Source organism: Eublepharis macularius, chromosome 6 (assembly GCF_028583425.1).
Source record: "Eublepharis macularius isolate TG4126 chromosome 6, MPM_Emac_v1.0, whole genome shotgun sequence".
NCBI lineage: Eukaryota > Metazoa > Chordata > Lepidosauria > Squamata > Eublepharidae > Eublepharis > Eublepharis macularius.
In genome coordinates this window covers 80231212-80252104 of record NC_072795.1, presented here as the reverse complement: position 1 = coordinate 80252104, position 20893 = coordinate 80231212, and the positions used below count along the sequence as shown (strand labels likewise).

At 39.9% G+C, this 20893-nt stretch overlaps 1 protein-coding gene across 1 annotated transcript in view; it reads left to right on the top strand.

Moving 5' to 3' along the window:
- The window catches only part of GFRA1 (GDNF family receptor alpha 1), a 353246-nt gene extending 340530 nt beyond the window's left edge, over positions 1–12716 (top strand). Inside the window, exons 8-9 of the mRNA XM_054984264.1 lie at positions 5077–5130; positions 11260–12716. Coding sequence (XP_054840239.1) covers positions 5077–5130; positions 11260–11421 — 216 coding nt within the window. The 3' untranslated portion in view covers positions 11422–12716. The remainder of the gene's footprint in view (positions 1–5076; positions 5131–11259) is intronic.
- Positions 12717–20893: the final 8177 nt, after the last annotated feature.

The window sequence follows — 20893 nt, the reverse complement described above, 5'->3', positions numbered from 1 at the left end:
CTTTTGCCTTCTGTGTGAAACATCAACTCCAATAAATGCTCATACATAAATGCTCCAAGGTCCTGATCACAATTTAGGGGGGAAATTGCAGTCGAGAACGTTGATGGAGCACCCTTTGATACCTTAGAATGTTTTACTGGAAAATGCCAGGGATTCAATCAGAGATGCTCTGCCACTGAACTATGGTCCCCTCTCCCACAGAAGATCCCACGGAAATAAATTATGCTTACTTCTGTATAAACACTTGTTAGGTATTCAACATTAAACATTCTTAGGGTTGTTGTGTCAGTATATAGAGGATTTACAAAACCATTCTGTAAATGTTTATGGTAAAGAAATTCTAATTTCCATGGGATTTACTCCCAAGTAAATCTGCATAGAATTACAATCTTAAATTGGCAACAGATCATTTTCATGCTCCTCCTGTAGCTTTTCCAAACAGCTGATTCAGCAAATAACTCAAGGTGCTGTGCAGTGAAAGGTTCCAATGCTTATCTCTTTTGCAGCTTAAATAACATTGCACATAGACTTCAGTGGTCCAGAATTCATGATTGCTTTATGCCAAATTGAATCCTTATTTTAGTAGGCTCTGCTTCTGAATGCACTTTGCTTGTTTTCCCAGTTGAAAGTAATTTATATTGCAGCACATTGTTGGATCACTGGGTTAATAAGAAAACACTATTGACAAGTGTGATAGATGCAGCTGGTGTTTAGTAAAAGCAAAAGAGTTAAAATGATTGCATTTTTACAGTCAAATGCATTTTGCTGTTTATTGTTTATGTCCTGCTGTTAAGAAAACAGGCTGGTTGCATAGTAAATCTCTATAATCAAGTCTGGAAACAAACAAAAGGAATAGGCAGCATTATTAACTATGAATATTTCAAGGATTTTGCTAGCCAGAGAATGATTGCTTTTGACTTTCTAGAGCCAAACATTCAGGGGAGGGTATCCAATAACAGAGGGGAAGAACATAATCTAAGATGGACTATTGAGAAAAGTTACTCCAGAAAAGTTAACTTAGTACAATGGGAGCATTCCTGATACAGGGCTTAATCTTCTGCTCCGTTGTCTGCCATGTCTTCTGAGACCAGGAGTCATGCATGGCTCCAGCCAGGTACCTATAAGTCTGGAGTCTTTTCCTGCAACCTCTTTTGTGCTCTTCCCAGCAGCTGCATAAAAGGAGGAGAGATGGGCAGCAGCCCATTCGAGGGCATTTCCTATGACAGTTCCAGCACTCTTGAGACAGGCTGCCATTTGAAGTAAGCAGCACTCTCTCTTTTCAGGACCAGCTACAAGACAGCTTGATTGAGACAGAGTCTGTCTGAATTTGGTCAACTTTGAACTCAGTTTTAGACTCGTTGTTTTGTCCTATTGGTTAGCTGTTGTTGGTTGATCTTTGTGATTTTACTTTTATTTATACTTTGGGAAAGGGGGTTTATACAATTCAGAGCTTTTAAAGTTCTAAATGGTTGAGCCCAAGGTATTTGAAGGACCCCCTCCTCTCACCAGGCCCTTATAAGCCCTGTACTCCATGCCCAAACCTTCAGAAGTGGGGCAGATGGTGACCAGAGACGGCTTTTTCAGCAGTGGTACCTTGCCTGTGGAATGCCATTCTCCTTGAGGCCTGCCTGACACTTATGTTGCTTTCTTTTAGGTGGTATGCCAAAACGTTACTTTGTACCCAGGTTTTATTGTATAGGCTGCTTTTAGCCTAACTGCATGAAACTCATTTTAAGCCTCTTTATGTTTTATATTCAACTGAAGTTTTTAATGCTGGGTTTTAATATTAATAAATTAATTCCCCACTCTAAATAAGGAAATTCCTGGAGATTTGGGGGTGCAACCTGGGGACAGCAGGGTTTGGGGAGGGGAGGGACTTCAGTGGGATATAGTGCCATAGAGTCCACCCTCCAAAGCAGCCATTTTATCCTAGGGAACTGATCTCTGTAGTCTGGGGATCAGATGTAATTCCAGAAGAACGCTAGGCCCCACCTGGGGGTTGGCAGCCCTACTTATGGTGTTTTATGTTTTTATTATGTTTCATTTTGTAAGCTGCCATGGGCAGGTTCCTTCCAGAGGCAGCACAGAAATTTTCTAAGTAAATTAAATTTTAAAAAATAAACACTCTCTTGAAATGGGACACATACAGAGCAATGACATTCAAATAGCATTAACAGCCAGAGGTCCAGCACAGTCAGCCTACTTGAGAGATAGCAATAAAATGTTGAGCACATCACAGAAAAAAGGATGTCCATGTTTTTAATGGACAGAGACCTGATGACTTTAATGCCTGCATGTCAGACAGAAATCAACAGGTGAACTCTTCCCACTATGCCAGGAAAAAAATGTGTGGTAACCAAGTGAGAAGAAAAAGTTGTTCTGTTGGGTCCACTGGGACGGAAGGCTCACTGTGGAGATTCCTGCAGAGGCAAGAAACACTCTTGTTTCAGCTTAACTTTCTTGAACTCCGTCCTGTCCTTAAGTTCCTGCTGTGTTCAAAATGTTTCCTTGCCAGGCTCTTGGTGTTTGTGTTGAAATCTGAAACTCTGTTGACCAAATTAAGACTATAAACATACAGACTAACATGCACAACTGATGGATTAAGATTCCCACCCAGAGCTGGGAATTACTTGGTTTTGCTTTTCTTGCTCTTATGTTTTCCAAAACTTTGTACACAGCTTTTGCCAGTGAATACAGTATTTTAGTCCTGTGGGAAATAGCTACAGACAGAATAGACGGCATAGATTACATAAGCAAAGCTACTGCTTTGTTTCCATAATATAACAAATTGATAAGTAAGGTTGGTTTTAAAAGAATTATGATTCAGTTGTTTGATTTTGGTTGTTGTGGGTTTTGCCTTCGACTATACATTGTTTGATTTTGTTTTATCATCCTGAACTAATTATCCATTAACCACCATAGACATGTATAAATCATGACTGTTCTATATTCAGAAGTAATTTTTTTCTTTCTTAATATAAAACCCATTATGAAAAAAAGCTCACAAAGTCTTTGGGTTTTTAATCATTCATGTACCAGAAATTAAAATTTGGTCCCTTTGTTTTAAACTTCATGAGAAGGATATGTTTCATACTAGAAAACGTCCCTGTACTAAGAAGGTCTTGTTGTTTTGTTTTGAAATTTTGATTCTGGACAGAAGTTGTTGAATGTGTATTTTAATCTTCAAACTTTATTGTGGAGAAAGTTATCACATTCAGGTCCACCATGAAATTCATTGCTATGTTGTAGAAACAAGACTACTGAATATTCTAACTCAGTTTAAGACAGTACCAAATATTCAACTATTTTGTTTTGGGAGATAAAACATTTGGAAGGCTTTCATTCATAAGGTCACTCACGATAGGTTGGCGGTAACTTGACAGCATATAACACACACAAAGACAGGTATCCTGGCTTAATCTTGGTTTACCCCCAGTGCTAATTTCACTACAGTGCCAGATAGGCTACCAGCTGGGTCTTTGACAGGGAGAGGGGGGAAAGAATGACTGCAACGAAACCAACATTTGTCAAGGCTAACCAGAATTTGAATAATCGTTAATGAGCTGAATCCATTCATTGTGTTACATTTGAACCAAGCAATTAATGAATCTATTAGTGCATTTGGTGAGTACACGAGCACTTGTATGAGGCTTTATTCTTCCTTGTCATAGAATTACACTAGTTTCTCTGTCCAGAACCCTGGGTAACTGGGGCAAAAAGAGATTTGTCCCTTAGGATATAATTACTGGATATCATGCTTTTTTCCACAGAGTTCTATATATGTATTTTCCATTACTGTGATTTAGTGATATAGTGCTATATTGCAGTACATCAGCCTATGCCAGCTTTCCCATTATATCCCCTTTTTACAGGTTTATAACTCAGCAGTAAAATGTACTCTTCCAATTTGAAACTTGGCATGTAACAGCTCAGTCTTGATGCTAATTTTTTTCTCTAAAATTTTTGCTTTACAGAAGTAAAAAAGTAAGAATGCATCTTCATTTCCTTTGAATAATTATAGAAGTTATTGTGTTTACTATTTTTGCTGAGATCACTATCACAATGTGCTTTGTGTCTCAGCCTGAAAAAAGTACTTGAAGAGGATTTTCCATGTACAGTTTATTTTTCAACTCGAAGTATCTATTTCGCTATGCACAGAACATGTTTAGTCTTACAAGGAATGTAGTAGCAGTTGTTTAACTAAGTTGGTGAAGGAAATCAAGGTGTTAGTTAATCAAGGCATGAATACTACCTCAGTATGACTGCAGACCCAGAAAAGGCAGGAGACAGAGAAGATCCTGTTTATCAAGGTTGCGATGTACTTGACAGAAGGCCAGATGGTGATTTGAAATGGTGGTGTTGTAAGTAGCATAGTGTTCTTTGGAGCAAGCCACTATGCATCTTGTCTTGAAAATAGTCTTCTTTGCCTAGAAGACAGGTTTTTTAAAGCCTGCACATACTGATTTTATGTGGTACTGATGGTAAAGTTAATCTGTAAAAGAGCTGTTACATGGCATAGATGTGGGCTGGTGCATGATGGGTCCTGCTTTCTGAGGATGAAAAAGACCTTAAGACTAGAGAGATAGACCAGAAGGGGCCAAAAGGTCATCAGTATTAGCTTCCTGTCTACCTCTGATTTCACGTTCAAACAAAATGTTCATACAATCCTTAAGCAGGGATACACCATGCATAGAGTCTCATCTTTGTTGGTATTTAATGTTTCTAAGTTAGAAGTTTTAGAACCTGCAAAAATCTAATGAGTTTGTACAGAACCATGAAATATTGTCCGATATGCTAACTGAGCTCAATAACTGAGAGAAACTGCCAGTTGGAGTCTTTGACAAAACTACCTACAATTTTATTGGATAGGCTGAAGAAGTTAAAGCAGATGTCTGTTTAGACAGTAATAAATAAAACCTATTTTTTCTAGCATAGTGTATACATCATTGAAGTTATTCCAAGTGAGTGTTTGGAAGATACATTGTGTTTCTTGTTCTCTAAGATCAATATAACAATGCTGTTTTAAATATTATGGGGAAAATATATGTATGTAGTAATGTGTTCATCTTTTCACAGTTACCAAACCAGAACTTCAATGAATCTGTAGCACCGGAACTCTGTATGTCTGGGGTAAGAGTTTACAATAATTCTGTATAGGACATATATTATTTTGAACTTTTAACTGTAAATTTACTTAGGTTGGTTATCCAGTTCAGACTAACCAGATTCTGTAGACCTTGGGGACTGGCAAAGGAGATTAAATCCTACATCTGTCATACAAACTTGTACAGATTTGCAAGGCTGCAGACTTAGTGCTGACACTGCCCAAATAGGCTCAAAGTTAAAATGGAGACGTCCTGAGGTGCAGTAAGTTCCTCTGACTTGGTGGGCTTCACTGGGATTGGCTTTAAGAGGAACCAGCTGAAGCACAGGTACTCTGACCAATACAGCAACTGTCGCTGCTGCCTCAGAGTCACAGTAGAGCATTCCTCTTGTCTGCAAGGGGAATGGTGTGAGTGGCATAAGGAGAAGTAATTACAGTGTATGAAAAATATGACAAAACTAGTGGATAAGGAAATAATGTGTGTGAACTGCAAATTATTTGGGTGAATTGAACCGCTAGGGTATTTGAATCTGTATGTATGGGCTCTGGTGGTATATATGATTCACCTTGAGGTGCAGATTTCTATGTGCTGCTTAGGGGTGTGCACCTGAAAAATATTCGGGTTTCAGAAAAAAAGTTTCAGAAAAAAACCCCGAAATACGAAGTAGCATGCTGCTTCGGATTTGGGTTTCTAAGTTGCTTCGGTATGCTCCGTAAAGATTCAAAGCATACTGAAGTGAAGGGGAGGGGGGAGGCCCACCCCCACTCTTACACTCCCACCGCACCCTTTAACCCCATCACCCCACCCTACTTACCGGGTCAGGCTCCAGCCGCCAACGCTGCGCTGGCCAACTGGCCGGCAGAGAAAGCCTCCTCTGCCACTGCTGCACAACTGCTGCCGGCATGGCTGGCTGGCAGAGAGGGCCTTCCCTGCCGCCATCACTGCACAGCCACGGCTGGACCAGCTGGCTGGCAGAGAGAGGAACAGCTGCCACCGGAGGCCAGCAGGGAGGCGGGAGGGACTCCTCCTCCAGCCAGTGCCAGGTAAGTGGGAGTGGGAAGATAAGAGTGGGGAATGGAAAAGTTTAAAGGGCCCTGCCACTTGCGATAGGGCTCTTTAAACTTAACCCCCGGGCCTCCTGAAGCTTCCTGAAGCATTACGAATGCTTCAGGAAGCTTTGATTCAGAAATACCAAAGCTTTCTGAATCAGGCATACCTGAAGCGCACACCCCTAGTGCTGATTTGGACACCTTTGTGTTTCTGAAAGTTTATATGAAAATAGGCTGAAGAGAAGTCTCCAAATTGTGGCTTGAAGCAATGCTGCTACCTAAAAAAATTGCTTCCAATGCAAATATATTCTTTAAAGTCAGAGTTTTATCTGTATATTACTATGTACATTGTGACCTGAGAGTGTCAAACCATACCAAGAATATTTATTCACTTTCATCCATGTAGCAAAAAGTTGATTTTGTAGGTCACATGATAATTACCTATGACCTATGTCATGTAATTAGCCGATAATCTGCAAGAACATGTGATCACATGGTTCTCAGTAGGACCCTTAAACATAGCAGGTCAGATTTTATGGCTGACAATATTTGGATCTGAGATAAATGAAAGGACATGTTTAAACCATGCTAAGAATAAAACTGATCAAAGCTTCTGTCTCTTATACTACATAGTGCATGCCACTATGTAGACAGTACACAATCACTCCAAAGCACTCTATTCTTTCCTGTAGAGCTGAAATGCTCCTAAGTTTAGAGTAACAATGAAATGGTTGGGCAGAGAGTTTGAGCCCAAGTGGAGGAAAATACAAAGTTAATTGTGAGTGAACACATGTGAGAGAGCTTTATCATGCCTGGTCTATGGTGGTGATCACAGTGAAGTGAGTTTACTTCATCACCACCATTGCAGTGCCATCCAATTGAGCTTTTCTGAGTTGTGAGGGGGCTCTTACCTCATACAGAGCCTCTGTGATGCTTTTGTGATGCATTTTGCAGATAAAATCTCTTTCATTCTCTGTGACTTAGATCCCACAGTTCGTGTAGTTCCATTTCCTGATGCTATTGGAGTGCATTCTAGTTCTAGTTGTATGGGCTGCTTTCAGTTGATAAGGCCTGATGAAGAGAATGAGCTGCTTAGAAATATGAGGCCCGCCATTTCTAGACCTGACCCTTCCCCATCATGGCTGTGGTATGAAGCTGGGCTGGGTTGGTCAAGTGGGTCCAGGAGGTAATAAATGCTTCTTTTCAGGAGGGTGTAGTTCTGACAGCCTTGAAAAAGATGGTTGTGAACCCTCTCCTGAAGAAGGCATCCCTAGTTTAAATAACTACTGGCTGGTGGCTGAGACTCCTATTTTTGTTATGGTGTTTGAGCAGGTGGTACACAATTGGTCCAATTTCAACTGATTCAAAATGGAGCAGCAAAGCTACTGTCAGGGGCAGGATACAGGAATTGTATCACTCTACTACTGACAGATTTACATGGGCTGGTGGTTTTATTTCTGGGCACAACTTAAGAAGGTGCTAGTTCTTACCTTTAAAGCTGTGAATGGCTTGGGGCCATGGTATTTGATGGACTGCCTCCTCCCATACGGTCCAGCTAGGCAGTTAAGATCTGCTTCATGAGCCCTGTTCTCTCTATCTCTCTCTGTCTAGTACTGCTCATACAGCTATCACCTTAAGTAGAAATTAAGTCATTTTCTCTCCATGCTCCCACCTTCAGAAGTGAGGCAGGTGGCAACCAGTGATAGAGTTTTCAGTAATGGCACCTTTCCCATATAACACCCTCTACCTTGATTTTCACCTGGCTGCTACGTTACTCTCTTCTAGGCACCGGTCCTAAATGTTTGTTTACCCAAGCTTTTAATTAAGGGGTTCATCCTTTAACTTCATCTTTATAGTGTTTTTTAGTCTTTCAACAGAGTCATTTAAAGTTGCTCACTGATCTGTTGTGAGGCTCTGGCTTGGATTTTAATGCTGGATTTTAATTAATGAAATTTAATGTTTTATGTTTTTATTATTTTGAAAGCTACCTCAGGCAGGTAGCTTATGTTTTATTTTATTTTGAAAGCTACCTCAGGCAGGTTCCTGAGGGTATCAAAGCTGAATTTATTATCAAAATCAGCATAGATAGTTGCAACCTCAGCTGGCACATAAGAGGCATCCTCAGAGTAGAGATGGGCACGAACAGAAAAAAATGAACATGATGTTCGTTGTTCATTGCCATCCATGAACAGGGACTCTCAAACAACCACGAACATGGCCCTGTTCACAAACATGTTCGTGGTTGGCTGTTCGTGGGGGCCAGCAGGCTCTCCTTCAGCCATCATCCAAGTCAAGATCCCTACTGCACTACTCCCAGAAACCTGACCTGGGCGGGCACCAGGAAAGGTACCAATAATAAATAACAGCTTGGCCCCAGAGCCTTGGCAGCAGCCCTGGAACTTGAAGGGGCAGATCCCTACCTCACCACTCCCAGAAACCTTACCAGAGCAGGCAGCAGGAAAGGTACCAATAATAAATAATAGCTTGGCACAGAGCCTGGCAGCAGCCCTGGAACTTGAAGGGGTAGATCCCTATCCCACCACGCACAAAGAAAATTCAAGCTCCAATGCACTCTATCAAAATGCCAACAGCAACTGTCTCTCCACTGTCTGCAAAGTCAGAGCTGGGAGCCCCCCTCCCCCCTGGTCTTTGCTCCCTTGTAACAAATTTGGAGCTCCACACTTGAAAGGAAGACCTGCCTATCAAGCTAAATTGGGCTTAGATTGGGGGTTCCAGGGCAACAACAGGAGTTCAGACAGAGTTCAGACAATCCCTGCCTAAGTTGCCAAGGGAATTGATTGCAGGTGCCAGACTGTCTGGCTTGACAGACAGCAATGAACAGCAACAAACGCGGCTTGCAACGACCGCCTGTTCATTTAGAATGAGGCCTCACGAACAACTTGTTCACGAACAGCAGATTGGGCCGTTCGTGCCCATCTCTACCTCAGAGTAGAAATCGTCAAAACTTGCCCACTTTGGCTCTTTATCTTTGCTGGAAACAGAAGACAGATTATCAACATACACACACACATGTAACAGAAAAATATTTCCTTTTTTATTATTTAAAACAGTTATTAGTTGTCTTTCTACTCTCTGGCACTCAAGACTAAGTCTGTGTGTGTGCACGCACGCACCCCATCAAATTGCAACCAACTTATGCAGATACCAGCAAATTAGAAGCGGAGGTGGTTCTCCATTGCCTTCTTCTGCAGAGTCCTCCTTGGTGGTTGCCCATGCTTATCTTCTGAGATCGGGCAATACCATGCCACTTTCCCTCCCCAAGGCAGTTTACGAGACATAAAACCTCAATTTAACAACCTCGATCTAAAATAACAATCTAAAACTATCAATAAATAGCAAACTAATAAAATGCAGTTCTAAATAAAACTCTCTTCAGCTGCCCCCTGAAGATTAAAATTGAGGCAGCCAAGTACATCTCCCTGGGGAGGTTGTTCCCTAATTGTGGGGCTGCCATTGAAAAGGCCCTCCCTTGTATACTTACCTACCTTGTATACCTTCTTTTGTTGAGGGGACAATCAGGAGAGCCCCCACCCATGATCTTAACTGTCAGGTAGGAACATATGTGAAAAGACAGTCCTTCAGATACCCTGGTCCCAAGCCATATAAGGCTTTACAGGATAAAACAGCTAGGTAACTCCTGCAATATCAGGGTTCCCAGTAGCTGATCCAAACCAGCACTCTATCTAGAGCATTTTGCACTGGCTGTAGCTTACAAACACTCTTCAAGGGTAACCCCAAGTAGAGTGCATTGCAATAGTCCAGTCAAGATGTAACTAAAGTGTGGATCATTGTGGCTAGATCTGATTGAACCAGGAACAGGTGCAGCTGATGCACCAGCCAAAGTTGGACAAAAGCACTCCGAACCACTGAACCTCCTGACTTTCTAAGGTGACCATTGTGTAAAGCAGCACTCCCAGGCTGTGAGCCTGACTTTTCAAGTGGAGTGTAACCCCATCCAAAAATGGTAGCGATCTCAAGACCCTGGTCTGCTTTTCTACAAAACCAGAGAACCATTGTCTTGTCAGGATTAAGTTTCAGGTTGCTCACCTTCATCCAGCCCATTGCTGGATGGACATTGATTCAGAACATCAACAGCAACATTTAGGCTATCCTCCTAAACACAAACAAAAATTCAAAATACCATTTCTGTACCTCCTACTAGTAGTGTGGAAACTATCTCTGTTTGACATACTAAAATCTATCCAACTTCTCATACTGACCTTATTGATGAAGCCCATTTGATAAGTCTGATACCAGAATTCAGAAGCTTTTGGTTTGTAGAAGAACAGTAGTTTCCATACAAAGCATAATCGGTATCAGCAATTTTTTAGGCTCTACAGGACTGGTTTTCTAAGTAGTCTTGCCATAATTTTTAAATGAATTTTCACCATAATTTGTTTGAAACTTTATTTCAACTGAGTAATGAGGACATTTTCTTGTTTATAGTGAGTTTTTTTAAAAAAAATATTTAAAAATGATTATTTATTTATTTTGATGATGTCTCTTAAAGTATATTACCCCAAAAAGTTTTATGGTAATACCAAGATATTTTAAGCACTTCACTCTGTCCAGGTACTGTAACTACATTGCAACCTGTAATTAAACTGAGATCAGGCACAAAAACAAAATGTTGTCTTGCTTGATTATGCTCCTCTCACCTCCTTTCCCTTTTTTATACATGGAGGTTGTTTCCAAAAATTCCTTGTTTGATCACGCTCCAATTTACCATGGTATCTAAATGCCATGGCATGTCAGATTTTGTTTTTTGCCCACAAGCCAGGATTCTAAACTTTGGTTAAACTTCAGTGGGGAGTAACCAAATGCCAGTTTACTGAAGTGTCTGCTTACAGATATGACAATGAATTAAGGCTTTTTCAAACCAGGAAATTTTGAATCAAGTTCTATGTGCAAGAGAAGGAGGAAGGCAGAAGGAGCAAAGATGCTTCACAAGTATATGATAATCTGAGTTTGATAGCAGCTTGTTGGGGTGGCTGAATGTAGGGAGACCTTATGCATCTAGCATATACTAGGATGTGCTAATAAGAGTGCTAATGGTGACCAAAAGAAGTAATTGTGTCTTGCAGAATGCAATGGGGAAAGAGAGCATGGCAGGAAGCTCCACCAGTCATATTTCTTCTGAGAATTCATCTGCTCTTTGTATCAACATCAGGTCAAGCACGCTTCTCATGCTGCTGGCAACTGCACTCTCCTTCTGCTTCTCCCCACGTTCAGCAGGAACCTTGTAGCTACTTTAACAAAAGGACCTGTACAAAGCAAAAAGAAAAAAATGATCTGTTCCCTGTTCTCTGTTGTTTCTCTAAAGTTCCAGTGCTAGAAGCTAAATGGAAACCTGTGCTAAAAAAAAAAAAATCTGGATTATTGTCATGATTTTATTCCTTTTAAAGAAAGCTTCTTACGATATTTAGGGGCTTTGTGAAACACTTGATGATGCCGTGCTATTTTCCAAACCCAGAAGACTGTTGGATACACTGTTTTAAAGAGATGGAATTCCAGTTTGTTTGTAAATCTCAGAAGCTTGATTTTTTTCCCTTCTGGTATTTTAATTCTACCCCAGAAGAGCGGCCACATTTGTTAGGATCTGATTTCTCTCATCTGGGGCTCAGTCCACTAGGAAGTTCTCCTGTGCAGCCTCCAATGAAGTGAGTAGAATCTGTGCAAGTTCAATGATACTGCTTCTATATCCCAAGTTCTTGTAGAGTAGAACTGAGACAGATGTCCTCCCCTACGAGAATCTGGACTGGAGTCACACTTTCCAGAGCAGATCCTGCTGTTTTCTGATGTATTTGGGATCTGTTTCAGAAATGCATGAGATGTACATATGGCAGAGCCTTGGATCTTCTTGGACTTCAGTGCTGCTGCCAATTGTTTCTGGAGGCCTCCAGCATGCGGCAGGAGCAGCGCTCTTGCGGCATGCTGGAAGCCCCAGAACAGACAAGGGCAGGACTAGCATGGGTAACTTCCTGGTGGATGTTTTTTGGGATATTTCTTTTTTTCAAATTTAACAGATTTTGAAGGAACAAATCAGCAAGGTGTTGTCACTTGGTGAATGTCTTCCTGGAGAGTGAATTTTATGGAACTTCTTCATGTTTCATAGATGGCTACCAATGTTTTAGCATACTCTTCCACATTTATATATGTAAGACGTTTTGCAGCTCTTTGCTGAGAAACCATTATAAATCATATACCAGTGTAATACACATATTTTCTCCAGAATTTCTGCAGACCTAGAGAGTGATATTAAACTTTCTAATGCTGCTTTTATTTTTCTGATTATAATCATATAGCCTTGACAAGAGGTTAAAAAACAATCGTATATTAATAAGAAACTATCATTGTGAAAGTTTCTGTAATCTAAACTTTTATCTTTCTGAGGATATATTTAAAAAAACACCAGAAATTGTTTTTGCTGAAGGGTTTCGCCTATACAATTATAGGTCTTTATTGTAATTATAGAGTTTAGTTATTTTATTGTTCATTGAATAAAAATGACCTGAATCTTAATTACTCTAAAGAAACATCAGTATCTGATTACGTTTACTTCTTTGAAAGGGGTATGGTGTGTAGCTTCATGTACTTTTCATTCTTGCCCCCAATACAGGGAACTCATAAGCACAGCAAAGTCTGCAACATGCTGCTGTGTTCATAGAAGTACTAGTCTGCATCCATGGTTCCCAGTCAAGGTGTGTGTGTTGTTCCATATAGAGGTGTACATGCTGTACTGAAGGAGGAATTCCCAATCTGCTGATTTTTGCACATTTCCCAAACATTTGATATACTTTTGGAAAACGGTTCATCCTCTGAACAGAGCCATTAGAGACTTAAAAGAGATATTGAAATAGACTGAAATAATTTTTGTGTCATCTCATGCTGAGAGACTCTGCTAGAGACCACACAAATTTAGTATACGTGTTTTTAAATTTTCTAGAAACTCTCTCAATTCCTGCCCCAAATATCCCACTAGGAAACAGTCCAGAGAATCAGACCCTTCATGTGGAATGCACTTATGGCAGAAGCCTTGTGGAAGAATAGGGATCTAACCAGGAGTGACTAAACTATTGAGCCTCCTTTCCAACTTGCAATTCATGAGGACACGGAAGCTCATCATTTTTTACCTGACATGTTCATGGGAATTCCTGAGAAGTAACACCTATCTGTACAGTTGTACTAGCAGTCATCATTTCACCCACATGAATGTGTTTATGGAGTACTGCATGGTTAGAGCCTCTGATCGAGGTACAGAGGAGCAAATGAATTGGCACTATTGTGCTAGCAAGAAGCAAGCAACCACCACTTTCTACATACAAAATACAGTGAAAAGCTATGTCCTGTCCACACAACAAGTAAAAAAAGGAGCACAGTTAAATATGGGATAATGAGGGGATTGGGGTGACTCACTTACTAACCATTTTAAAAGACTATCCACCATGACAGAATAGCTATTTCAGTGGAGCTTTATGTAGCAGACATATAGCATTAGGTTTTCATAATGAATCAGCAACCAATAGCCAGGACAAATGTGTGTCATTAGCCTTGCACAGAATGAACCTGTATCTGGCAATGAAAGCCGATTTATGCAGTGTCACTACAACATATTTAGAGTTACATCTGATCTTCTACAGTAGTAGACCCATGACAACCTATCACTGAATATCTTCTTTTAAATTACATGGCACTAACAGTTACAGGGCAAACTATCAGGTTTCATTTTTAAAACTCTCATTAGTAGTTAGCTTGGAGCTCCTGGGAGCTCTGCCATAAGGAAGAATTCGAAGGATCAGAGACTTGTACAGTTTAAAGGTTTTTACTTGCTATAGTGCCCTTGTACATGATTCAAGTCATTTTGATTTTCACTCATTGACATTGACTGTCTACAAGGGATCATTGTTGATTTTGTCCATTATATAAAAAGGACGTTTTAAACCTTCACATGTCATCAGATCGGCAGCACTTGGCCTACGGACTGTCTTTATATTGAACTCTGGTGACTTGGTGACAGTTAAAGTAATGCAGTAGAGGCTACATGATCAACAGTGATCTGCTTTTGATTTTACTGAAAGTAGGAGACAGATGCACAAGACAAGAATTCTTAATTGTAAATTTAGTTTGTCGTTTAAAAAAATGCACAACATGCTCAGGCAGTTGAACTTTCAGATCTTTTATTTACAATGCAATTCTGAACCATATATCCTTTGGGATTATTCAGTTTTGCCTTCTGCTAGCATATTGTTACGTTGTGGATTGATTGGTCACTTGGGATTCTAGTTGCACTGCGAGAATTCTGACTTACACATGTTGCTTCACGCAAATGGGTGAAACTCTGAGATAACATAGAATGTTTTTCTGCTTTGACAATAATAAGGTAGTTCTCACTTGCAAGACGCTCTTAAAATGCACCACGTTTTCTCTGTTTATCAAGCAACGTAAAATACATTTTTCCCATAGATATAGTTTTATGTCTATCTTGCAGGCCTGCTTCTTGTAAGTGCTCTGAGATAATTCCGGTTCCAATATAATCAGTACATTAAACAACTTTTCCTTCAGTGATAAGAAACTGGGGGGAAAGCTTTCCCAAAAACATTTCAAACTTGTTTTGGCAACAAAATTTACCACTTCACAAATTCAATTTGAGTGACAGAGGACTGAACACAAACAAAAAGCAGAGTTTCCCTAAATATATCAGTTAAGGGTTTGAAGACACTCATCAAGAATCTGATTAGTTGTGGCTCCTTGTTGAGAGTATACTGCAGATTCAGAGTTCATGGTATGTAATGTGTGAAATGACCCATAGAGAATGCCATTACTAGTCATGTCCCTCATGGGTTCAATGCATATGGTTTTCTTTTAGAGGAGCTAATAAATAATTGGGGAATATCTGAAGATGAAAACTAGATCCTTTAACAACCAGAAGAATTAAACATGTAGTCTATTAAGGAGCCTGATGTTCCTCAAAAATATTTGCAAACCAAATCTAAACATATTATAATTGCTAAACTTTTCTTCTTTGATGAAACCTTTACATTATTTCACATATTCACCCCTTTTATTCCTATGGCCTTAATCATTTTTTGAAATATATACATATCTACCCTACCTCCCATCCAGTCAGAGTGATCTGCATGCAGAGGGAGGTTTGTATACTTGGATCACCTTTCTGGACTAGAGTCTACATGCACAAAAACAGTACCGGTGAGGAAGAAATGCCAGATCTTCTGCCTCTGGGTATATTTTAACTGTTGGGGTAGGAGTATCATAACTCTGTCAGAGATGAAGGTGCTAATTCTGTCTTTGGTGTGGTAGATCCTTACATGCTGTATCAAGTATGCAGCCTATCTCCAGTACTCTCTGGAACTTTGACTCTGGCCAATGTGTCTGTACTTTTTTCACCAGTTACTGTTACTGGAACAGTATAATCCAGAATGCCAAATCCAGGGGGAAAATAATGCTTTGTTCTTCCTATATGTATTAAGGCATACAGAATTCCTAATCTGAAAACAAATCGCTTATTAAACAGACCAGAACAAAAAATTATGGGCTTGACATTTAATTTGATTTTTGCCAACATCTCTGAATAAGTGCAGATAGATTTTTTTATGAGTAGACTATGGCATGGACAATGTCAATTTAGCATGGTGACCTTGTCAACACAGTCATTAGTTACAGCGCTAAAATAAGCAAATTGTCTTTTGGGTATTTTGTTTTTTTAACCAATTTCCAACCACTAATTGCATGTATTGAGTGCCAGGCAAACAAGATAACATTTAATTTTGTGAACTCGTTCAGTGTATATGTCTGTTAGCAATAAAATACACTCTGCTGAGTCACTTAAGATTGTAGGCACCTCTGAACATTGCCTGCGGCCCAGATATGTATCTGCTTCATCTAATGCTAACTAAAGGTGAGCAAAGACAGGTTTTTAAGTCTCCTTTTAACTTTCATTCTTGCTTTTTGGTGTGCTTTAGGTTTCCTTGTCAAATTCCATTCATGGTTTTCGTCCAAGCCCAAGACACAAAAAAGGAAGTGTTTGAAAGCCTGCAGAGGCTAGTTTAACTTTTAAGCCTCCAAAGAACTCAGACTCAGGACTGAGCTCAAAGAAACTATTGAGTCTTGGAAGTAAGATGCTATGTAGTCTCTGAGTTTCTCTGACCAAACTTTGGGAAGCTTCCAGACCAGACTATGCTAAAGTATAGGTAACATTCTTTCATATTCCATCTGTAATCCTACCCCTACCCTCATCTTCTTCTTTTAGGACCTTCTGGCTTCAAGCCTTACCTGTGGTTCCATAGGCTTACATGGAATAATTAAAGCTTTAACACAGTTGGGGGCAGGGAGCTTTCATGGGTCAGTCAGACAAGTGTTTTTCTGTTTTATGTTCTGGAAACTAATCCTAGTCAGAGCTGTGCCAAGTACCAAAGACCACTTTTTCTCAATCCTGGAAAATTGTGTAGTCCTTTAACTAGTCCAATAAATTGTGTTTAAAAGAAGATATCTGAAGATGCTGTGTTTGGGAGTTCAACCAAAATAGTCTTCTACTTTTTCATTGTCAAAAAGTACCTCAGTTTTCAGAAGAGTTAAGTTTCGAGTCCAGTAGCACCTTAGAGACCAACTAGATTTCCAGGGTGTGAGCTTTTGAGCTTTGACTCTTGAAAGCTCATAACCTGGAAATCTAGTTGGTCTCTAAGGTGTTACTGAACCTGAATCTTACTCTTCTGTTACAGACCAACACGGCTTCCCACCTGAAACTCAAGTGAAAAAAGTTTCCAGAGTTGGCTTTTGAGGTCTTTCTGCAGTCCCTGAATTAGTCTACAGGGTCCAGAGAAGGTAATAAGCTTTGAGAAAAAAAGGAACTGTGCTTGAGCTGCCCAAAGTTCAGGTTTAGCAGCTTCTCTGAGATGTATCATGTCGGCTAGCTCAAAGGCTGCACAGTTTCCCAAGGCATAACTATTCAGCCTTAAGGTGAGCTTTTGCACAGTTTTGCCCTGTAATTAATGGTCAGGATTTGGCTGAAATATAGGTCGAATCCACATTCACCCATTACCCGCATGTTTATCGGATATCTTCCGTTTGCCTCCAATCCGTGATTTTTTCCTCTTCGTTCACATTCCTGCTTCCAATCTGTCTTTCTCGCGCGTCCCTCCGGTCACACGGCCGCTCGAAAACCGCTTTTTTGGGCGGGACCTTTTTATCCCGCCCATTTTTTAAAATTTTTTTGAGTGCACTTTTCCGTTATTTCGATCTTGCCTTATAAAGAAACATCATTGAAGATAATGATGCCTCTCTTTCCCCCACTGACAGCACTGATGGCTCTCTCCTGTTTCTTTTTTGGAAATTTGGAAGCATGTGGGAAGCTTTCGTGGGCATTTCCTATGTAGGACAGTTCAGTGCCTGAATTTTACTGAAGTTTCACTTCCTTGGAGTGTCATTATTTCAATATTTCGTAATTTCGATATTACAGTAATATAAAATTAAAAAAATAAAAAACAGTTAAAAAGGTAGTTTTGCGAGTCCGTTCTGAGGATGGATTCACCCCAAAATGATTTTTCAAACTACCAGATTTGATTCAGAAACAGCATAATCAATAAATCCAATGCTATGAAGTCAAAAACAGTCTTTTGCAGACTACGGAGCACTTGCAAGTTGAATCAGCCAATAGGAACTCTCGGAACAGCCGGAGAGACAGGAAGGGGGGTGGTTTTAAAAAAAAACGCGTAAATTGCGCATTGGCCCATTCACGGCCACCATGAAACTCCCGTTGAAAACCTGTGACCACATATTCGGGAGAAATGCGAATGAAATGCGTGTGTTTAATGAGGTAATGTGACCGGCACTCGGGATTGCGTGGGGAATGCGGGGAACATGCGACTTAGAATGAGTAATGTGGATTTGACCATAGAGAAACAATTCATTTTCATGTGGCTGGCTTAGCTATTCAACAAAAGATTTTCTTTCATCAAACATAAGATTCTGACATGAAAAAATTAAAACTCATGCAAATTGGTTTTAATATTAAGTAAATTGCACTTAAATTCATTGCTTGGTTTATGAAGTAGATTTATTGTCTTAATCTTTGATCATAATCAGTTTTCTTGGAGTCCTTTGGAACCATTCCTCAGGCTAATTTTAGATTCTTACAGCCCTCAGCCTATACCTGAGGCCACACAACAAATTTAAGCACAATGCTGGAGAGCTAGAAGTAGTTACCCAGCATCTTTTTAAAACTGGCTCTCAGCCACTATCTGAACAAGGTTAACACACCAGAAAACCATAGCCCTAGTAGGCATTGCACTGGCATGTTAATGTTGCATGCATAGCAGGATTGAATTATAGTGGCCCAGACTAATGAGATGCTGAGAGCATGCTACATCACATCGGTTAGTTTGTCCTGCTGGCATAATATTTAAATTAGACCCACAGCAAAGCAAGAAAAAATTGCACAGACGAGACAAGCTTCCCCTGTATAGCATTCAAACCCATGGCATTGTTTTTCTACAATGCCAATGCATGCTTCTAATAAAACGACATTGTTGGTATGGGCCACAAAACAGTTGTCCATCATTTCAGATTAGCATAGTTACTTGAAATTAGGTCTGTTTAAGAAGTTTGTGGAATATACTTCAAGATTATAAATATTCAAACATGCCAAAATGTTTGTCTTAGGTTGAAGGGCATATCCATAAACTGACTTTGTTTTGATTAGTGGTTTATTAGTAGAAGTGTGGTACAGAAAGAGATGGGGGTTGATATTTATAACCCTGGGTCAATCTAGTCTAGTCACTGTTGTTCATTCGTTAGTTTCAGTGGACCATTCGCAGTGTCAAAGTGGAGTGTTATTTCTTGAGGAAAGCAGAAGAGGATGATGGGCACTTGGGTGAGATACCATAAGTAGTTGAAGGAAGACAAATATTTCTTCACCTTTGAAATAATATTTGCATAGGTATTTTGAGCTAAGTAGACTTGGGACTGTTTTGTTGTCTGGTAAGTTGAATTGTGCTTTATATGTGCTGGTCAGAATAATTGCCAAATGGGGGAAAGTGGAGGGCACATGAATCCAGAGGATAGAGGAGGGTGGGTGATGTAAAACTGGGAATGAAAATAGCCAAGTAAAAGGAAGGAGATTCAAGCATTGAAAGCTATCTGTCCTTCCTTTCCTAATGTCAAGTCACTTTTGACTCATGGTGACCCTATGATTTAACGACCTCCAAAACGTCCTATCATTAACAGCCTAATTGTCTGCCCACTGAGTCTCCATCTCAAGCAAAGCCCAACTACTTCATGTATCAGGGGTTTTAAAAGTATCTTCCAGACTTGAAAGCGCCATGCTCCCTGATTTCACCGGGGCCTGGTTAGGACAGGCATGGAAGACTGTTGTGGCCCAAAAATTAACAGGTACTCAGTACTGCAGATGATACATATCAATTGCTTTTATTTTGTCCTATGCCAGAAAGACAGAATAGAGATTCTGATGTGAACGCGTGTTTCGATGCAAACGAACTGGCCATTCCATACAGAATTCGTTCCATGGTTTGTTTCGTGACCATCTCTAGTGAGCATCGACCCAATATAGATGTTTCCAGCCTGTGTCAGCCAGAATTGTTAAAGTGAATTTCTGCTGGTTTCACTGAAGATGTGGACTGGGTTCTTCCTAATGAAGTGATGAAGAAATTAATAGAAAAATATTCATAAATTGTGAGAAAAAGAGGAGAGAATGCATCCTTATTTTGAAACATTTCACTCTATCTTGTATTTTTTTGCAATTTGTGATTTTCTTCTCTCATAATGAATGGTTCTTAGATGGAGGTGGGAGCAGGAGAGTTGGGAAATGTTCAAAAATACTCACCTGGAGGTGGTGGAGAGTGCCATCAAGTCATATCTGACTTAATGGCAACCCCTGTTGGGTTTTCATGGCAAGAGACTAACAGAGGTGATTTACTATTAACCTGCCTCTGCAACCCTGGTCTTTGTTAGAGGGCTTCCATCCAATTACTAAGCAAGGCTAACTCTGCTTAGCTTCTGACGAGAAGCTTGAGGTCCAAAATGAAAATTTGAAAAAATGAGGCTAATGAAGAAAAAAAAGAAACAATTGCTTCTGTAGGCAATTCATTGATGTTGTATGAGAGTTAAGAAGATTACACTGGTGACTAGCTACCATTAGTGTCATGAAAGCTTTTTTTTTTGTGGATTGTTAGTATAGGGCCTTGTTAGTGACAGTTTAGTGTAGGTAGCTTGTTGAGGATCATCTTGGCAATGGGTTTTGTGTTCCCCTTTTAAAGAGATAAAATATGCATTATTAATGCATCTGATATTCTGAACATCTCCTTTAGAAATTGCCCCTTTGTCCTGATCTGGAGTGCTATGTGTGCTACTACAATTTTAAGCAAGCAATTGACAAGTCCTGTTTGCAGAGTAATGCACATATGGATTGACTCCCTCCATTGAAATAGTTTGGGGAGCTCAAGTGCCTTGAATGAGTAGGTATATCAGTGCTCTTGGACCATCAGATCTTAAGTAAGTAAAAATATAACATGAAAGAGATTAAGCTGACATTTAGTATTTTCCTTCAACTGCGATTGAATGCAAGTAGTTCAGCATTATTGAAAAACTTAAAAATATACATTTTCCCTTTTTTATTTCCTCTCACTCTATCCAGCTATTTGCATTCAAAAGCTTTGAATAAAAGATACTGGCAAACTATCTTAAATA